At 45.6% G+C, this 15421-nt stretch overlaps 1 protein-coding gene and 1 long non-coding RNA gene across 2 annotated transcripts in view; one reads left to right on the top strand and one right to left on the bottom strand.

Moving 5' to 3' along the window:
• The first annotated feature begins 1584 nt into the window (after positions 1–1584).
• LOC115836730 lies at positions 1585–10659 on the top strand. Its single transcript, XR_004031758.1, has 3 exons — positions 1585–1687; positions 3909–3913; positions 10649–10659. It is a non-coding gene; the product is annotated as an uncharacterized LOC115836730 (long non-coding RNA).
• The window catches only part of RSU1 (Ras suppressor protein 1), a 221137-nt gene continuing 211581 nt past the window's right edge, over positions 5866–15421 (bottom strand). The window contains exon 9 of the mRNA XM_030819247.1: positions 5866–6607. Coding sequence (XP_030675107.1) covers positions 6505–6607 — 103 coding nt within the window. The 3' untranslated portion in view covers positions 5866–6504. The remainder of the gene's footprint in view (positions 6608–15421) is intronic.

Here is a 15421-nt window from a genome sequence, read left to right as displayed (position 1 = left end):
CCAAAGCCACTTTCTACCTATTTCAGGAAGCGCTGCTCTTTGGGTGGGTCATATGAGGGAATCCCTTTTGGAGTAAAATAGTTCATTGATAGGACAGTGTTGGAAATGAATTTCTGGATGAGACGGGGAAAGGACAAAGTTATTCTCAGAAGTGAGGCTTATCCGCTTTGGTCAATCCATCACTGAACCATCAGAGAGATGCTGTCACCTGACCAAGCATGAGGAAAGAGACAGCAGAAACCAAAGGTTTCTGTCATTTATAGAAATGGGGTAAAGCTGTCATCATGCAGTAACTTGAATGTGTTAATAAAATGAACACTTCAGGAGCTCAAAAGCAGAAACTTCCTTCATGGGAAGGAAAATTGCTGCCTTTTGGATAGGCCAAGGGAGTCTTGATTGACAGCAGAGTGTGCTGTGGGATTGAGGAAAGACATTAGTTTTACAGTCAAATGCATGTTCTTTTCCATCCTTCCTCTGCCACTTGCCAGCTGTGGGCTCTTGCGGGAAGTTCCTTAATTTCTCTGAGGTCAAATTTCCCACAAAATGAGGATATCCATTGAGTGAGAATGAAAGGAAACAAAGTGCCTGTTACATGAACAGGCTTCAATCAATGAGTGCTAATATCAGTAAAAGAAAATAGATTAAGGGGGAAAATTAACAGTGGCAAATCACCAAATTCTATTGTGTATAAAATAAGCATGTGGTAAGAAAGAGGTAATACACAAAATGTTTATGCAGTCTTAACAGAAACATGGTATTAGAGCCCAGGAGTCTCCCAAAGCTGTTATTGATGGGAAGATCAATTATAAATATAAGGACACACCATATATGGTAGGATCACATAATACTATAAATGGAGAGATAATAAACATGAATGGTTAATGCCTAATTTTAGGTCACAAAATCTCCAGAGAACAGAGACTTTTCACTTTACTTGCCAGTTCTGCTGCTTCTAAACATCTGAATTGACTCACATTGACAAGGGCAGTTTGGATTTTGCCTGTGACACGAACCCTTCTGGGTTCACACAGGTAAATTGGGGTGCCAGGCCTTTCTGGTTTTGTTACTGAAGAAATTGATGGTGGTTTGAGGAAGGCTAAATGGTCAAGTATGAAACAATTGGGTAATTATAAGGAAAACCAAACATCCAGGTAAAGGTTTGAACTCTTACAGGGTTGCATAAATTCTCACCTGTAATAATATTCATAGATTTTTTTTTGCCTTAGGAGAATTCAGCTTTGATAAAGTAGCCTTGAATGACGAAGTAATAAAAGGAATGTCTAGGATTTTTTCCCTTCCCTCTACCTTAATATTAGCTTTATATCACCCAAATCACAAGTATCCAATTTGTAGTCTATTCAATTAAATAATTATTGAGCCCCTGTTGTATACAAGGCACCATTCTGGGTGCTGGGGATGTAACAGCTGATACAATAATCAGCAGAAGTGTCTCTGGAAAGGGCCAGATAGGAGAAGCCTTTTGCTTTGTGAGCCATAGGGTCTCTGTGTCAGCCAGTCAGCTCTGTTGTGGTCACATAAAAACAGCCACAGACTGGCTTGGCATGGTGGCTCATGCCTGTAATCCCGGCAATTTGGGAGGCTGAGGCAGATGGGTCACTTGAGGCCAGGAGTTCGAGACAAGCCTGGCTAACATGACAAAACGCCGTCTCTGTTAAAAACGCAAAAAGTAGTCGGGTCTGGCGGTGCACACCTGTAATCATGGGAGGCTAAGGCATGAGAACCACTTGAACCCTGGAGGTGGAGGTTGCAGTGAGCTGAGACTGTGTCACTGCATTCCAGCCTGAGCAAGAGAGGGAGACTCCCTCTCCAAAATTAAAAAAAAAAAAAAAAAAGGAAAAGAAAAAAGCAGCCACAGACCTTAAGTAAATGAATGTGGATGGCTGTGTTCCCACAACTTTATTTACAAAAACAGGCGTGGGCTGGGTTTGGCTTCTGGGTGCCTCTGAGCTGTAGTTGGCTGACCCTTTTCCTGGAGGAACCTCTACTTCACTGGGGGTGGGAGGCACGTGACAGACAAAATAAATTGCAAATTTAAAGCAGGGTAATCAGGGGAGGCTCTGTTGAGAAAGTGACTGTTTAACCAAGATTTGAAGTTGATGAAGGAGTTATAGGTATACATTTGGCAGAACATTCTAGAAAACGATCACCTGCACAAAAGTCTTGAAGGGGGAAGAACCTGGACGAGTGGGGGGGCCCTAGACCCTGGTAACCTAGGCTTTCATTCTGAGTGAAAGAGACAAGGGGACTTCACTGGAAGACTGTGGGCAGAAGAGCGTCCTGATGTGATGTCAGCATATAAAGATTTGCTCTGTTGCATGGAGATCTCAGTGCAAGAGCAAAAGAAGGAGCCCCACCAGAGGATACCAGAGTGGAACAGGCAAGAGGGCAGGGTGACCTGGGCCAGTGTGGAAGAAGATGGTGTGAGTCTTCAGTTCGGGTTATGTTTTGCAGGTAGAGCCTAGAGGATTTTCTAACATGATTCTTGTGGGGTATTATGACTACGAAGCTTTATTAGAAACTGAACTATTAGTGACTTAACTTTGCAATTCGAGGCAACAAACAAGTGTTGTGTACGGAGTCTATAGAAGGAAGTAAAAGTACAGGATAAAAACATGGATGGGGCAACTTGTGTTTTCCGTGAATATGGACACAATGATTGGGACAACCTGGTGCTCTGCAGTCACAGGATTTTCTCTTCTATATTTAAGTTTATCAAACTGAAGATTCACTTCTGCAGAGTGGTGTACAAGTCGCTTCTATTCCAAAGGGCGAACCTGATGTGACTGGGGGCCTGTTGCTTTGTCCCACAGAGTATTTCCCAACCTGGGTTCCACAGATTATAAGGGCGGTACAAAGCTTAGAGAAGTGGTTCTGTGGCCAAATGGCCCATCCACTTTTTCTACTTGCTCCTACCTTAATTGAAAAAAAAAAAAAAAAAGACTCCTAATAAACATTATATCACCTCCAGCAAATAAAGAGAAACACTTCTCTCCTGGATCTGAGAACCATTATACAGTTTATTCTCAAATAAATAACCTGCCTTGCCTATCCCACAAGGCTCTTAGACAAACCATATGTGATTATGTGCATGAAAGTATTTTGCATAACATCTTGAAGATACCTAGCCACGTGGGGAAGGCCAGTGTTTTATATAAAGGGGAGGAACCCTGGAGAAGAAGTTTCAAATGAGGAATAAAAAAATATGCACGGCTTCCCACTTGGGCCCTTAGCACTTGGAAGACCGGACTGCAAGGCATCAATGGGGACAGCTGATTTCATCACTGGGCTAAAAAACTTAGATTATCTTTGTGAAAAGGCCACCTTTCAGCCGGGCGCAGTGGCTCATGCCTGTAATTTCAGCATTTTGGGAGGCCGAGGGGAGCAGATGGATCACCTGAGGCCAGGAGTTCGAGACCAGCCTGGCCAACATGGTGAAACCCCCGTCTCTACTAAAAATACAAAAATTAATTGGGCGTGGTGGTGGGCACCTGAATCCCAGCTACTCGGGAGGCTGAGACAGGAGAATCACTTGAACCTGGGAGGCGGAGGTTGTGGTGGGCTGTGATCACGCTATTGCATTTCAGTCTGGGTGACAGAGAGAGACTCGGTCTCAAAAAAACAAAAGGGGCCACCTTTCAAACTTTGGATATTTTGTTTGCTGATCCAGATATCAAATAACTAAAAACTGTAGGAAGAGACGTGAAACCCATTTTGGTAACAAAAAGAGAAAAAAACTCTCCCGACATTTTATATTATGCCTTGAGCTTAAATATATATTTCCTGGATTGCATAATATACCATGACATACCAATTTCATTTAGAAAAATACATGTATTTAATATTTTCTGATTACAAAAGTATATGTATTCATTAGAAAAAATTTACAGAATAAGTATAAAATTCTAGAAAGTCTTAGTTCACAATACAGAGATAATTTATCTGCCTTAAAATTGTGTTCATCTCTATTTAATTTTTTATGCATACATATTACAAACACAGCTTCCTTTTGACAGAGCTGGGACCATCCTTATATAGTTAGTTTTAAAAATCTTGCTTTTTCTGTTTAATCAGATGTTATGATTCTCTCCCTTTGCCCTTATTGTTGAACAATTTTTTTTTCTTGGAATCTTGCTCTGTTGCCCAGGCTGGAGTGCAGTGGCGCAATCTCAGCTGACTGCAACCTCTGCCTCCTGGGTTCAGTCAATTCTCCTGGCTCAGCCTCCTGAGCGGCTGGGACTACAGGCGCATGCTGCCACCCCCTGCTAATTTTTTGTATTTTAGTAGAGACGGGGTTTCACCGTGTTGCCCAGGCTGGTCTCGAACTCCTGAGCTCAGGCAATCTTCCCACCTTGGCCTCCCAAAGTGTTAGAATTACAGGCGTGAGCCACTGTGCCTGGCCGTTGTTCAACAATTTTTAATGTCATAAAAGCCTCATGCAGATACACCATAATTCATTGAACCCCTTTTCCACTGACAGGCATCAGGGTTTTCTCTGTTTTTCTTGTGTATACAATGCTATACGCACAATTCCTAAACATTGCAGTTTGTGGGGATCTCTGATAATTTCCTCAGGATGCATTCCCATAAATAAAAATTCTGGGCCTGAGTACACAATCTTAAGGTTTTGCCACCTACCGTCAAACCGCTTCGGCCTTTCTGGAGCGAAATTTATATTCCCCGTAGCCGTGTGAAAGAATGTTTATTTCATGTTACTCCTCCTGCACTTAGCACTGCCTTAAAAAATGTTTGCACATTTCTCTTTGTTACACATGGCTTATTTTTGCTTTGATTTGTATACTTTTTAAAAATATTACCAGTGAGTCTTCGATGATTGCTTCATGCTTCTGGGAGGTATTTCATTCCTGTACGTTTCTGGAGTTTTCATCTTTTGAAAAAAATGACTCATAAGAGCCCTTCATATTGTTAGATTCTTACTAATGCTTTCTTGCTGGTTTAATTTTAGGTTAAGTCTTTCCTATCCACAACCGCAGAGGCCTTGCTCTCCCTCCTGCAATCTCAAAAGCTCAAAAGTCAATTAGAAAAATTCAGGCAGAGGCAAACATGGCACCTATAAAAATGATATCAACTCTATCCCTAAACAGGGGATGGCACCTGGGGAAGCCGCTTCCCACAGTTAAGTGAAGTGTTCTAACAGGAATTTGTCTAGAAGCTGGAAGTTTAGACCTTGCTCTGTGGCCTCTCTGATTGAAATGCAAAGTCTGTTTCCTAATTAACTCAGAACTTGTTTGTTTGATTTTGATTTCTGGCTTATTATATGCCCCAATGGGTCCTGGTCTTAGGAGCTCAACTGGGAAGCTGAAAGGACACAGCAGAGAAGGGTAGGCCCCCTCTCCCAGGCCATTTGAAAAGACGGTGTATCTATCTTCAGATACCATTTTTTTGTGTCGGCCTTCTGGGGTTGGCAGCCCTTTCAGTGAGCACAAAACCTCAGCTTGCATTTATTTTCATTTTCATAGGTATCACTGTTAAGGAAAGCTGCCTATCACAGATGTTAAACAATTGATTGTTTAACGACTCTGCGACTGTGGTTTCCGCCCTGGGTGTGGTGTAGCGTGTGCACATTTACACAACTTACTCGGCATCGAATTCACTTAGAAGAATGCTTTGATGTGAGCAGATTTTCTGCTGTGACAAAAAACACAGTTGAGGTTTTTTCTCTCTCCCTTTCACAGTTCTTGTCTACCAGCCCCTGGCAGAAATCACCATTTCTTCGGCGAAGGAATGCTACTTTCCAAAATCCTTTGGCAGAATCTCCTAGAGATTTGTTTTTCTGCTTCCTAATTTAGAAAGTCTTCAAAGAAAAAAAAAAACTTGACAAATTAATGTGAGAAGAAACGAACTGTGATTTAATTTTGCATTTCTTTCATGAAAAGTTTATCATGTATAACCAATAAAATTGGACAAGATGATTTTGGGGGAGAAAAGTAAATGAAAATGTGTTATACCCCAAGATCAGACTGCTCTTTTATTCTGAGTCAATAAGTAACATGTGATACAAACTCAAGATTTTATTAAAATCATTTGTAAGTTAAATTAACATATCTCGGTGTTGAAAGAAGACTTTTAATAAAGCAAAATAATGAGTTATGTGAATCAACAGAAAGAGTGAAAAGTGTAACAGTGACATTTAAATGGTTACATGATTTTAATTATTCTTTTGATAATAAGCAACCTTGTGATTTCTATTCAAGAAAAGCCTGAGCCCACTATGGAATTTGCAGTTGAATAAGAGCTTTGTTCCCTGCTTTTGGTAATTTTAAAGAAACAAATGGAAATGGTTTAAAGACCTTATAACAATCTCCCACCTAGCAAAAGAATCTAAAAGGTAAGGTGGGAGGCATTAGAGAGTGAAAAGAAAAATAAAAAAGGCCACACACGCATTGTGTTTGAGAGACAGAGCAAGAGAGAATGAAGTGTTGGAGAGAGAAGGTGCTGGAGGGCCAGCCGATGCCAATCCCTTCCTTATCTGTTCTTGGCTGCCAGGGGTTTCCGGCTGATCTTTTTCGATTTGTCATTATTCTTCTTCGGTGGTTCTGGGTTGGCCTGCATGTGTCTGCCGTAGAGGCTGCAAAGACAGAGAAAGGACACCATCAGATCTATTTTGCCAACACAAGATAGCTTTCACTGGAAGAGCTTTCAGGAATAGAAGAATCTCCAAAAGTATTCAGTAAGCCAAAGAAAACCTAAAGCTCACTTCTGTGTTCTCTGGGTCCTACGCTGTGTTGAATATAAAATTCTCTTACACATGCACGCCATGCCACGACGTCCGATCACGGTCCAGTCTCTTGGGATTTCACAGTCACTGGGAGAAGTGGTCAGGCCCTGCTCAGCCGTTCTGGACTGAAGTTCAAAAGCTTATGAGTGTTTAAGTGGACAATGATAGAAATGGGACTGAATGGAAGAGAGTGTCCATTTAGTGAAAAGTGAGCATGATGCTTAGCCTGAAAGCCCAGGGGCTGGCTAATGGGACAGAGAGCAGTGGTGTCCAAATCTGTGCTGGCTGCTCACCCATGATGGATAGCGTGGGGCTGGCTACCACATATCAGTGCCACATTAATAAGTACCGCTGATTAAATGCTGACAAAGTGCCCTGTAATTACGGTGGACGGCATTCATTGCGCAGCGAAGCTGGCTCCGTGGCTGAGAGCATTTAACTGAATAGCAGAATGTAATTAATTTATGAGTAATTCTGATTAAACCAAATTAAAAGCCACCCTAAAATAAATACAGCTCAAACTTTACTCCTTTTATTGATATAACTGTGTCTCCAAGAGAACCTGGCGGGTGTTTCAGGTCCTCTACAGCAAGGGCATACCCGGCTCCACAGCCTGCAGTTGCTGTGGATGAGGGTTGGCACAGAGCCTGAGGTCCCTGTGCCAGGTGGCCCCAGCTCCAGCATCCACACAAGGAATATACATACTCTGGATGCTGGCATCTTGGGCTGTTTAGCATATACTGGCATCTGGCATTTTTTTTTTTTTTCCTGAGTGCCTCACTCTGTCACTCTGTTCCCCAGGCTGGAGGGCAGCAGTACGATCATAGTTCACTTTGGCCACAAACTCCTGGGCTCGTGATCTCATGCCTCAGCCTCCTGAGTAGCTGGACTACAGATATATGCCACCACGCCTAGCTAATTAAAAAATATATATCATATATATTATATATGAGATATTATATATATATATCATGATATATATGACATATCATCTATTATATATAAATGATATATCATATATATATATATACACACACATATATATATATATATTTTTTGAGATAGAGTCCTATTCTGTTGCCCAGGCTGGAGTGCAGTGGTGTGATCTTGGCTCACTGCAACCTCTGCCTCCCAGGTGCAAGCAATTCTCCTGCCTCAGCCTCCTGAGTAACTGGGCTTAGAGGCATGCACCACCACACCCAGCTAATTTTGTATTTTTAGTAGCAATGGTGTTTCACCATGTTGGCCAGGCTGGTCTTGAACTCTTGACTTCCAGTGATCCACCCACCTCGGCCTCCCAAAGTGCTGAGATTCAGGCATGAGTCACCATGCCCTGACAAAAAAAAAATATTTTAATAGACATGGGGTCTCACTATGTTGCCCAGGCTGGTCTTAAACTCCTGGCCCCAAGCAATCCTCCTGACTTGGCCTCCCAAAGTGGGATTACAGGGATGAGCCACTGTGCCTGGCCTCCAATACTAATGTTCTTGATGACATCTGCACCATGGCTGACAGGCAGAGGGGAAGGGCTGGCAGATGGAACTGCCCAATTGATTTTGTGATCCAGGAAAGCTGGACACTATGGTTTTGAGAGGCCGTACTGTATTCTAACTATTCCAGTCTTCCAAGTGTCACCTTGGAGGCGGCACAAGCAGGTTGCATCGGCAGTCACTCCCATGGAGTGTAGAATGCAGGATTCAGAGCTGGCCAGGGACAGACCTACGAGCCAGGGCGTGCACATCCAGCCAGGTGCTGGGATTGTGCTCCAGGAAAAGGGGAGGCCATTCTTTTGCATCAAGAAGGTTCCATATGTCCTAGACAGACAACGTAAGAGCCTGCAAATTGGCTTTCCACATCTCCAGGAATTAGTCTGGAGGCCTTTTTGCTTGTGTAATGGAGACAGTAGCCCCGTCCTGCTCAGCTCGGCTGTGCCTCCTCTGAAGCCACAGAAGAAACATCTCCTTAAGAGAATCTGAACTTTGGGAGGCGGAGGCAGGCAGATCACGAGGTCAAGAGATCAAGACCATCCTGGCCAACATGGTGAAACCCTGTCTCTACTAAAAAAAAAAAAAAAAAAAAAGAAAAAATTAGCTGGGCATAGTGGTGCGTGCCTGTAGTCCCAGCTACTCGGGAGGCTGAGGCAGCAGAATTACTTGAACCTGGGAGGCAGAGGTTGCAGTGAGCTGAGATCACGCCACTATACTCCAGCCTGGCAACAGAGTGAGACTCTGTCTCAGAAAAAAAAAATCTGCTCCATGAAAGCGCATTTTTCAACCTATAGGGGCTCCCCCAACCTACACTTTTAAAAGGGTCACAGGTCCCCCTGAAGACGAGGCCATGGGCACCTGGGGGTCTCGTGTCCCAGGTAGGAGACACCGGTTTAGATAGGGAGTAAAGTTCAGCGGGTCCAACCCTGTCTCTGTTGCTGCCCCCAATTTCCAAAGATATCTGTGTTCAAGTCCTGAAACCTGGGAGTATGTCACCTTACATGACAAAAGGGGCTCTGCAGGTGTTGAAGTTAAGGACCACCCTGCATTAGCCATGCCGACTCAACCTGTGTTCCTCCTCCTCGGCATCTCTCCCAGACACAACAAATAGGCAGAGGAAATGCTCAAAGTAGATCCCTCCATTCTATTCCTCATCCTCCAAGCTCCGAAACATGCTTACTCCTCTAATAGCACCTGCCCTTGTCCTGGGATGTTGATTTACTCAGGGCCACTGACTGAATGCTCAAGGGCTTAACACTGCAGAGTAATAAACCCTGGAGGCATCAGGTCTCCAAGCTCCCCTCACCTGGCAGGAAGCAAGGGTCTGACTCTGTTCCGTGTCTTCACACAGGCACCTATGGCCTCGGCAGCTTCAGCTACACACACAGCTTCCTTATGGCCTCAGAGATCTTTCCTCTATTTCCCAACCCCTTATCCACACAGAGCAAAAAAATATGTATGTACATTTTTATTCCAAGATAGTTTCAAACTTTTTTTTTTTTTCAGATGGAGTCTTGCTCTGTCACCCAGGCTGGAGTGTAGTGGCACTATCTCAGTTCACTGCAGCTTCTGCCTCCCGAGTTCTAGGGATTATCGTGCCTCAGCCTCCCAAGTAGCTGGAATTACAAGCGTGTGCCACCATGGCTGCCTAATTTTTGTATTTTCAGTAGAGATGGGGTTTCGCCACATTGGCCACGCTGGTCTCAAACTCCTGACCTCAAATGATCCACTCACCTTGGCCTCCCAAAGTGCTGGGATTACAGGCGTGAACCACGCACCTGGCCTCCAAACTGTAAGGATTCTAAAAGTCAACAGAAAGATGACTCCACTGTTAATGCCCGTGGAAACCTAGCAATACCTGAGTGTAAGGAAAGGGTCTTGGCAATGATAAGAGGTCAGCAGAGGGAGGGGAGCAGTAGGAATTGAGAGGAATTGACAAGGCCCTTCTTCCAGTCAAGTTTTGAACGCGGGAAGGGCTGAGGTGGGTGTTCAGCTGCGCCCTGACGTGGGGATCCAGGCAAGCGATTTCAGAAGGGGTTGCAAAAGCCGCAGGGCTCTTCTCCTTTTTCGGAGCGAACTGGAATGTTCCAGTGTTTCAGTCTCTGCCTTTTTATATTCAGATCCCACTGTGTGTGTCAACATCCTGGGGCTGCAGAGCAAGTCACATTACAAAGGGCCAGGTGGGAGCCGGTGGCCCTGAACTTGCCGTTCAAATCCTGCTTTTGACGTTTATTAGCTGATGACTCCGGGCAAATGATCAGCAGTGTTTGCCTCCCTCTCCGTGCCTCAGTTTCTTTATCTGTAAGCTAGAGATGTCGTTTGTTTTCCTTGCAGGGTGGTTCAGTAAGCCCAGCACCATGGCAAACGTACTGCAAGCAGTCAGCGAATGCTTGTTGAAAAGTAGGACAGACGTGGGGTTACAGTCAAGAGTGATTAAATCAAGATAATTATATGATTACCTTCCTTCTTTAGGGCTGTTTCCCCTGCAAAATAACACGGTATTTTCTATCAACGCTAAATCCCCAAACACCTCTGGAACAAAGGTTTTAATCCTTTTTGAAGAAAGCAACTAAGAGCTGAATGCATGGCCCACTTCCTCAGTGAGTCATCGGCAGGGCTGGATGACGCTGCTGTCCGCCGCACGATCCTTTAACTCCTCCAGCTGTGTGGGCAGACGAGAGCTGGCGTTTTACTAAGCAGCCATAAGTGGCCATTTTCACGGGGATGTGGCTATGGCAGTGGCGGTGCAGTCACAACAAGCTCCAAAGTCTGGTGTTCCATTCCTGGCTCTGCCAGTTATGAGCCACGGGGCCTTAACTGAGCAAGTAAGTGTGGTAGACAGAATCGCACCTCCCAAAGATGGCCACGTCCGATCCCTGACACCTGTGACTGTTACTTTCCATGGCAGTGGGGACTCTGCAGGCATGATTTAGTTAAGAACCTTGAGCTGGGAAGAGAATCCTGGATGATCCCGTGGGCTCAGTGTCATCAAAAGGGTCCTTATAAGAAAGCAGCAGGAGGGACCAGGTGCAGGGGTACACATCTGTAATCCCAGCACTTTAGGAGGCCAAGGCGGGAGGATTGCTTGAGGCCAGGCGTTCCCGACCAGCCTGGGCAACATAGGGAGACCCCATCTCTACAAAAAGTAAAAAAAAAAATATTAGCCAGGTGTGGGGGAGCACACCTGTAGTCCCAGCTACTTACTTGGGAGGCTGTGTTGGGAGGATCTCTTGAGCCTGGGAATTTGAGGCTGCAGTGAGCCATGATCACACCACTGCATTCCAGCCTGGCGACAGGGCAAGACCTTGTCTTTAACAATCAATCAAAAATAAACACAGGCAGGGGGTCAGAGTGAAAGAGATTTGAAGATGTTACACTGCAGCCTCTGAAGATGGGGAAAGGGGCTATGAACCAAGGAACACAGGTGGTCTCTGTAAGCCAGAAAAGCAAGGAAATGCTCTTCCCTAGAATCTCCTGAAACAGACAACCTGCCAACAGTGGTTTCAGACTTGTGACCTCCAGAACTGTCAGGTAATACATTCGTTTTGTTTTCAACTACTAAGTTCTTGGTAATCTGTTAGAGCAGCAATAGAGAACTAACACAGTAGGTGAGCCTCTCTGGGCCTGACAGGGTGGCCTGTCCGTGAGGATTCTGCTTAATTTCAATAGGAAAAATGAGTTTCTGGGGTAAAAGATGGAAAAATGAAAGAACCAAGATGCAGAGAGGCACAAGGTGTGTCCCAAAGGAAAAATGGGTGTTGTTTCTACGAGAGGAAGTGAAAACAGCTTTGCAAACTGTCCCCTTGCTACTACGAACTGGCTGGTCCCTGTCCCACCATCCTCTGAAGCTAACGCTCGTGGCTTGTGTTTTGCATGTACCTGGATTGAATTTATAGCAGTGACTGACTACAAAGGACAGAGCAGTCAGTGCCATTGAAAGACGTCCTATTCCTTGCAGTTCCTGAGAAGAAAGAGTGTGGCATACCACGCAGGGCCATGCGGGGAAGTGCCAGGGTTGGTGAAAAACTTTTGTCCTGATCTCTTGTAACTTGTACTTTTCCCCTAGGGCCTTGATGAACACAGCTTCTCCATCTCCTGCACCTGGGAAACGCCAACCATACCTCAGACCCTGCCACCACTGTCCCCTCCTAGACAGCATGTGCCCTCCAGGCCACCGCAGCTCTCTGCTCACATGGTACCTGTCTGGCCCTACAGGAGCCCACCACATCCTGCACCGGGGATTCCTGGAGAACAGTCTCTAGGACTGACAGTCACCTCTGCCTTCCACACCCTGCTCAGCCCTGAACGACGTGTGCCCTGAGGAACCTCGCTCACCTCCCACAGTCCGATGTCTCCATCTGCAAGTGGAAGATGAAGGTTCCCAGCTACCATGGAGGGCTTGGGAGAAGATTAAATTAAGGAAACCCTCTTGTCCCTTGGGCACACGGTAGGCATTTCAGAATGACAGCTATCGCCTCTAACCTCTCAGGAAGCTTCTCTGACTCAGGCTAACAGGGCCAGCTCCTTCCACCTCTTGCAGGCTGCTGCCACGCCCTCGTGCTGCCTGGAATCTGCACTGCCAGCCTGTGTCTTTGGTGTAGATGTTTCTGGGACAGCTTCGGCGGGCACTGCCACTCGGCCATGACAGCCGGAGAGTGATAAAGGGAGCCTGGCCCAAGGTCAGCCATGGGGCTGCACTGGCTGGTGGGTAAAATGCTTAGCCCAGGAACTGGAGGAAACCCTTTGGCATGGAGCCCTAGAACATCTCTCCCCTGATACCCGGGGTTTGGAGAGGAGAACTGGGAGATGATTAAGAAGTGGGAAAAAAACGAGAAAGCGCACTCTGAAGTGACACAAGAGGATCAGTTGCTCTTGAGAGTCTGATGAACAGGCTTCTGTGACTGAAGACGGTTTCAGAGGTGAGATGCCTGCGATGCTCTCAGCGGTGGGAGATGAGTGAACCAGTCTGCTAGGCTCACAAGGGCTCTTGATCTCACTGTGAAGCCCAAATGCCAATGTGAGATTGGGCCCTGCCCTGAGCAGCCACGCCAGGAACCCCTGCTGAAAGCCCACCACTAGAAGGATCATTGGGAAACGATCCTGGAGACTGCCTGGGTTGGCAGGCTGGTGACTTCGGTGGTGTGCTGTTAAAACATCCTGCAGACAGGCTGCTTAAAGCTCCGTGCAACTGACCACTACCGCCTGGACAGCTAAGACTGCACGGCAAAAAATTCCAGTCCACTGTACTCAGAATAAATTTTGCAACTTTTTTTTTTGATTAAGCAGATACATTATGCATGATTTTCTATTACTGACGTGTTTTTTTTGGGGGTGGGGGGTTCTTTTTTTTGGGACAGGGTCTTGCTGTGTCACCCAGGAATGCAGTGGCATGATCACAGCTCACAGCAGCATTGACCTCGGTGCTCAAGTGATCCTCCTGCCTCAGCCTCCCAAGTAGCTGAGACTATAGGTGCAGACCACCATGCCCAGCTTATTTTAAAATTTTACTGTAGAGATGGAGTCTCACTGTGTTGCTAGGCTGGTTTCAAACTCTGGGGTTCAAGCAGTCCTCTCACCTCACACTCCCAAAGTGCTGGGATCACAGGTGTAAGCCACAGTGCCTGGCTGATACGTGGATTTTATTTAATATGGGCATCTTCATTTTTGGAAAAATTGAGTCTTACATCCAAGGGTCTCATATCCCTTTGCTGCAGCAGCAAGGAAGACCCCCACCCTGCGGAGCCATTCCTTCTTCAAAATGTCCTCCCATGGCTCTAGGATGTCAGCCTGGTTATAGTTTTCTCTCTGGACACCTCTTTGGTCCTGTCTGTCTTTGTGTCTTCTTCCCATCTAATTTTATAATTTTAATGATTGTCTCTGAGCAGCTGTTCTCCAAGTCCCCATCCTTTTCAGCCCACTGGGACACTTTGGCTATGAATCCCCAAAAGGCAGGGAAGTGTCCCTCCCTGTCTCCAGAACTTCAGGAGCAAATGCTAAGTTACTTTGACATTCTCCTCTTTTTGTTTTTGGTCACCAGATTAATCAGGTCTGATAGGAATTTAGCTTCCTCTACAGTAGAAGTTCTTAGCCTAGGACCCTAGAACTGTCTGAAACTCTAAGTAAAGTTGTATATGTATATTTCGGCAAAAGGGACCACAGCTTTCATCAGCTCCTCAAAGGGCCCATAACTCATTAATTAGCTGTTTTATGGTACCTCGTTTATTTCCATCATCCATTCCTTTTTTCTTCTTTAATCAGGCCCATGTCACATGGCTATTCAATTATTATAATGGTTCCCTTCTTGGTCTTCCTGATGCAGGTGACTTCCCTTCCCAGTGTGTCCTACACAGGATGTCTGAACAACTCTTCCTGGTGCGTGCATGAAAAACAGCAACCTCTGGCCCCTGAATGGGGTACCTAGCCTGGCACCTGGCACGGAGCAGCCACAGCGCATGAGGCTGGGGGATCTGGCCTGCCTAATGTCCTCTCTCTTTCTGCACTAACAGGCGTGTGCAAGGTAAGGCTGGGCTTGAGGCAGGCAGGGCAGAGTGCAGGAAAGATGGAGTGAGTGTGAGCTATGCCACCTATTAGCTGAGTAGCCTCAGAGTCCTGTATCTTTCCAGAACCTCTGCCATCTGAACTGGAAAAGGGGAGTATTCGCTCATTATCTACCTGGCAGGTGAACTGGTAATCACGTTGCCTTGGGCTCACTGAAGTGTTTTGAAAAATGAAAAAATGGCTAACTCAATCTGAGGCCTGAGATAAGCCTTTCCTGACAGCCAACATTCCTTCTGGCTTGTTTTTGTTGTTATTGCTTATCTGTGTTATTACTGCCAGGAATGCCTGCTTAGGTCCCCTCTGCAACTGAGATCTCCTCTGTCCATATTTTGAGGCCTTGAGGACTTTCAAGAGCTTCCTCCTCCCCTTCTCCATTCTGCCGTCACAAAGCCCTATGGGATGTATCAGGATCTCATCACTAAGTCCTTGATGATACATAAAGTGACTTCTGACCTTGGCGTGTTATCTCAAAACATCAGCAGAGTGCCGTGATCGGAGCACATTTCCAATGCAGCTAGCGTGCATTCATTATTCACTGTCGCAACAACCCAACGAGGACGCTCCTATTATCATTATTTGTCAGATGAGGAAATTGAGGCTTAGCGGCTTGAGGCTCCGA

This window comes from Nomascus leucogenys, chromosome 9 (genome assembly GCF_006542625.1).
Source record: "Nomascus leucogenys isolate Asia chromosome 9, Asia_NLE_v1, whole genome shotgun sequence".
Taxonomy (NCBI): domain Eukaryota; kingdom Metazoa; phylum Chordata; class Mammalia; order Primates; family Hylobatidae; genus Nomascus; species Nomascus leucogenys.
The sequence above is the reverse complement of the archived record's forward strand: the minus strand, read 5'-3'. Positions and strand labels throughout refer to the sequence as shown.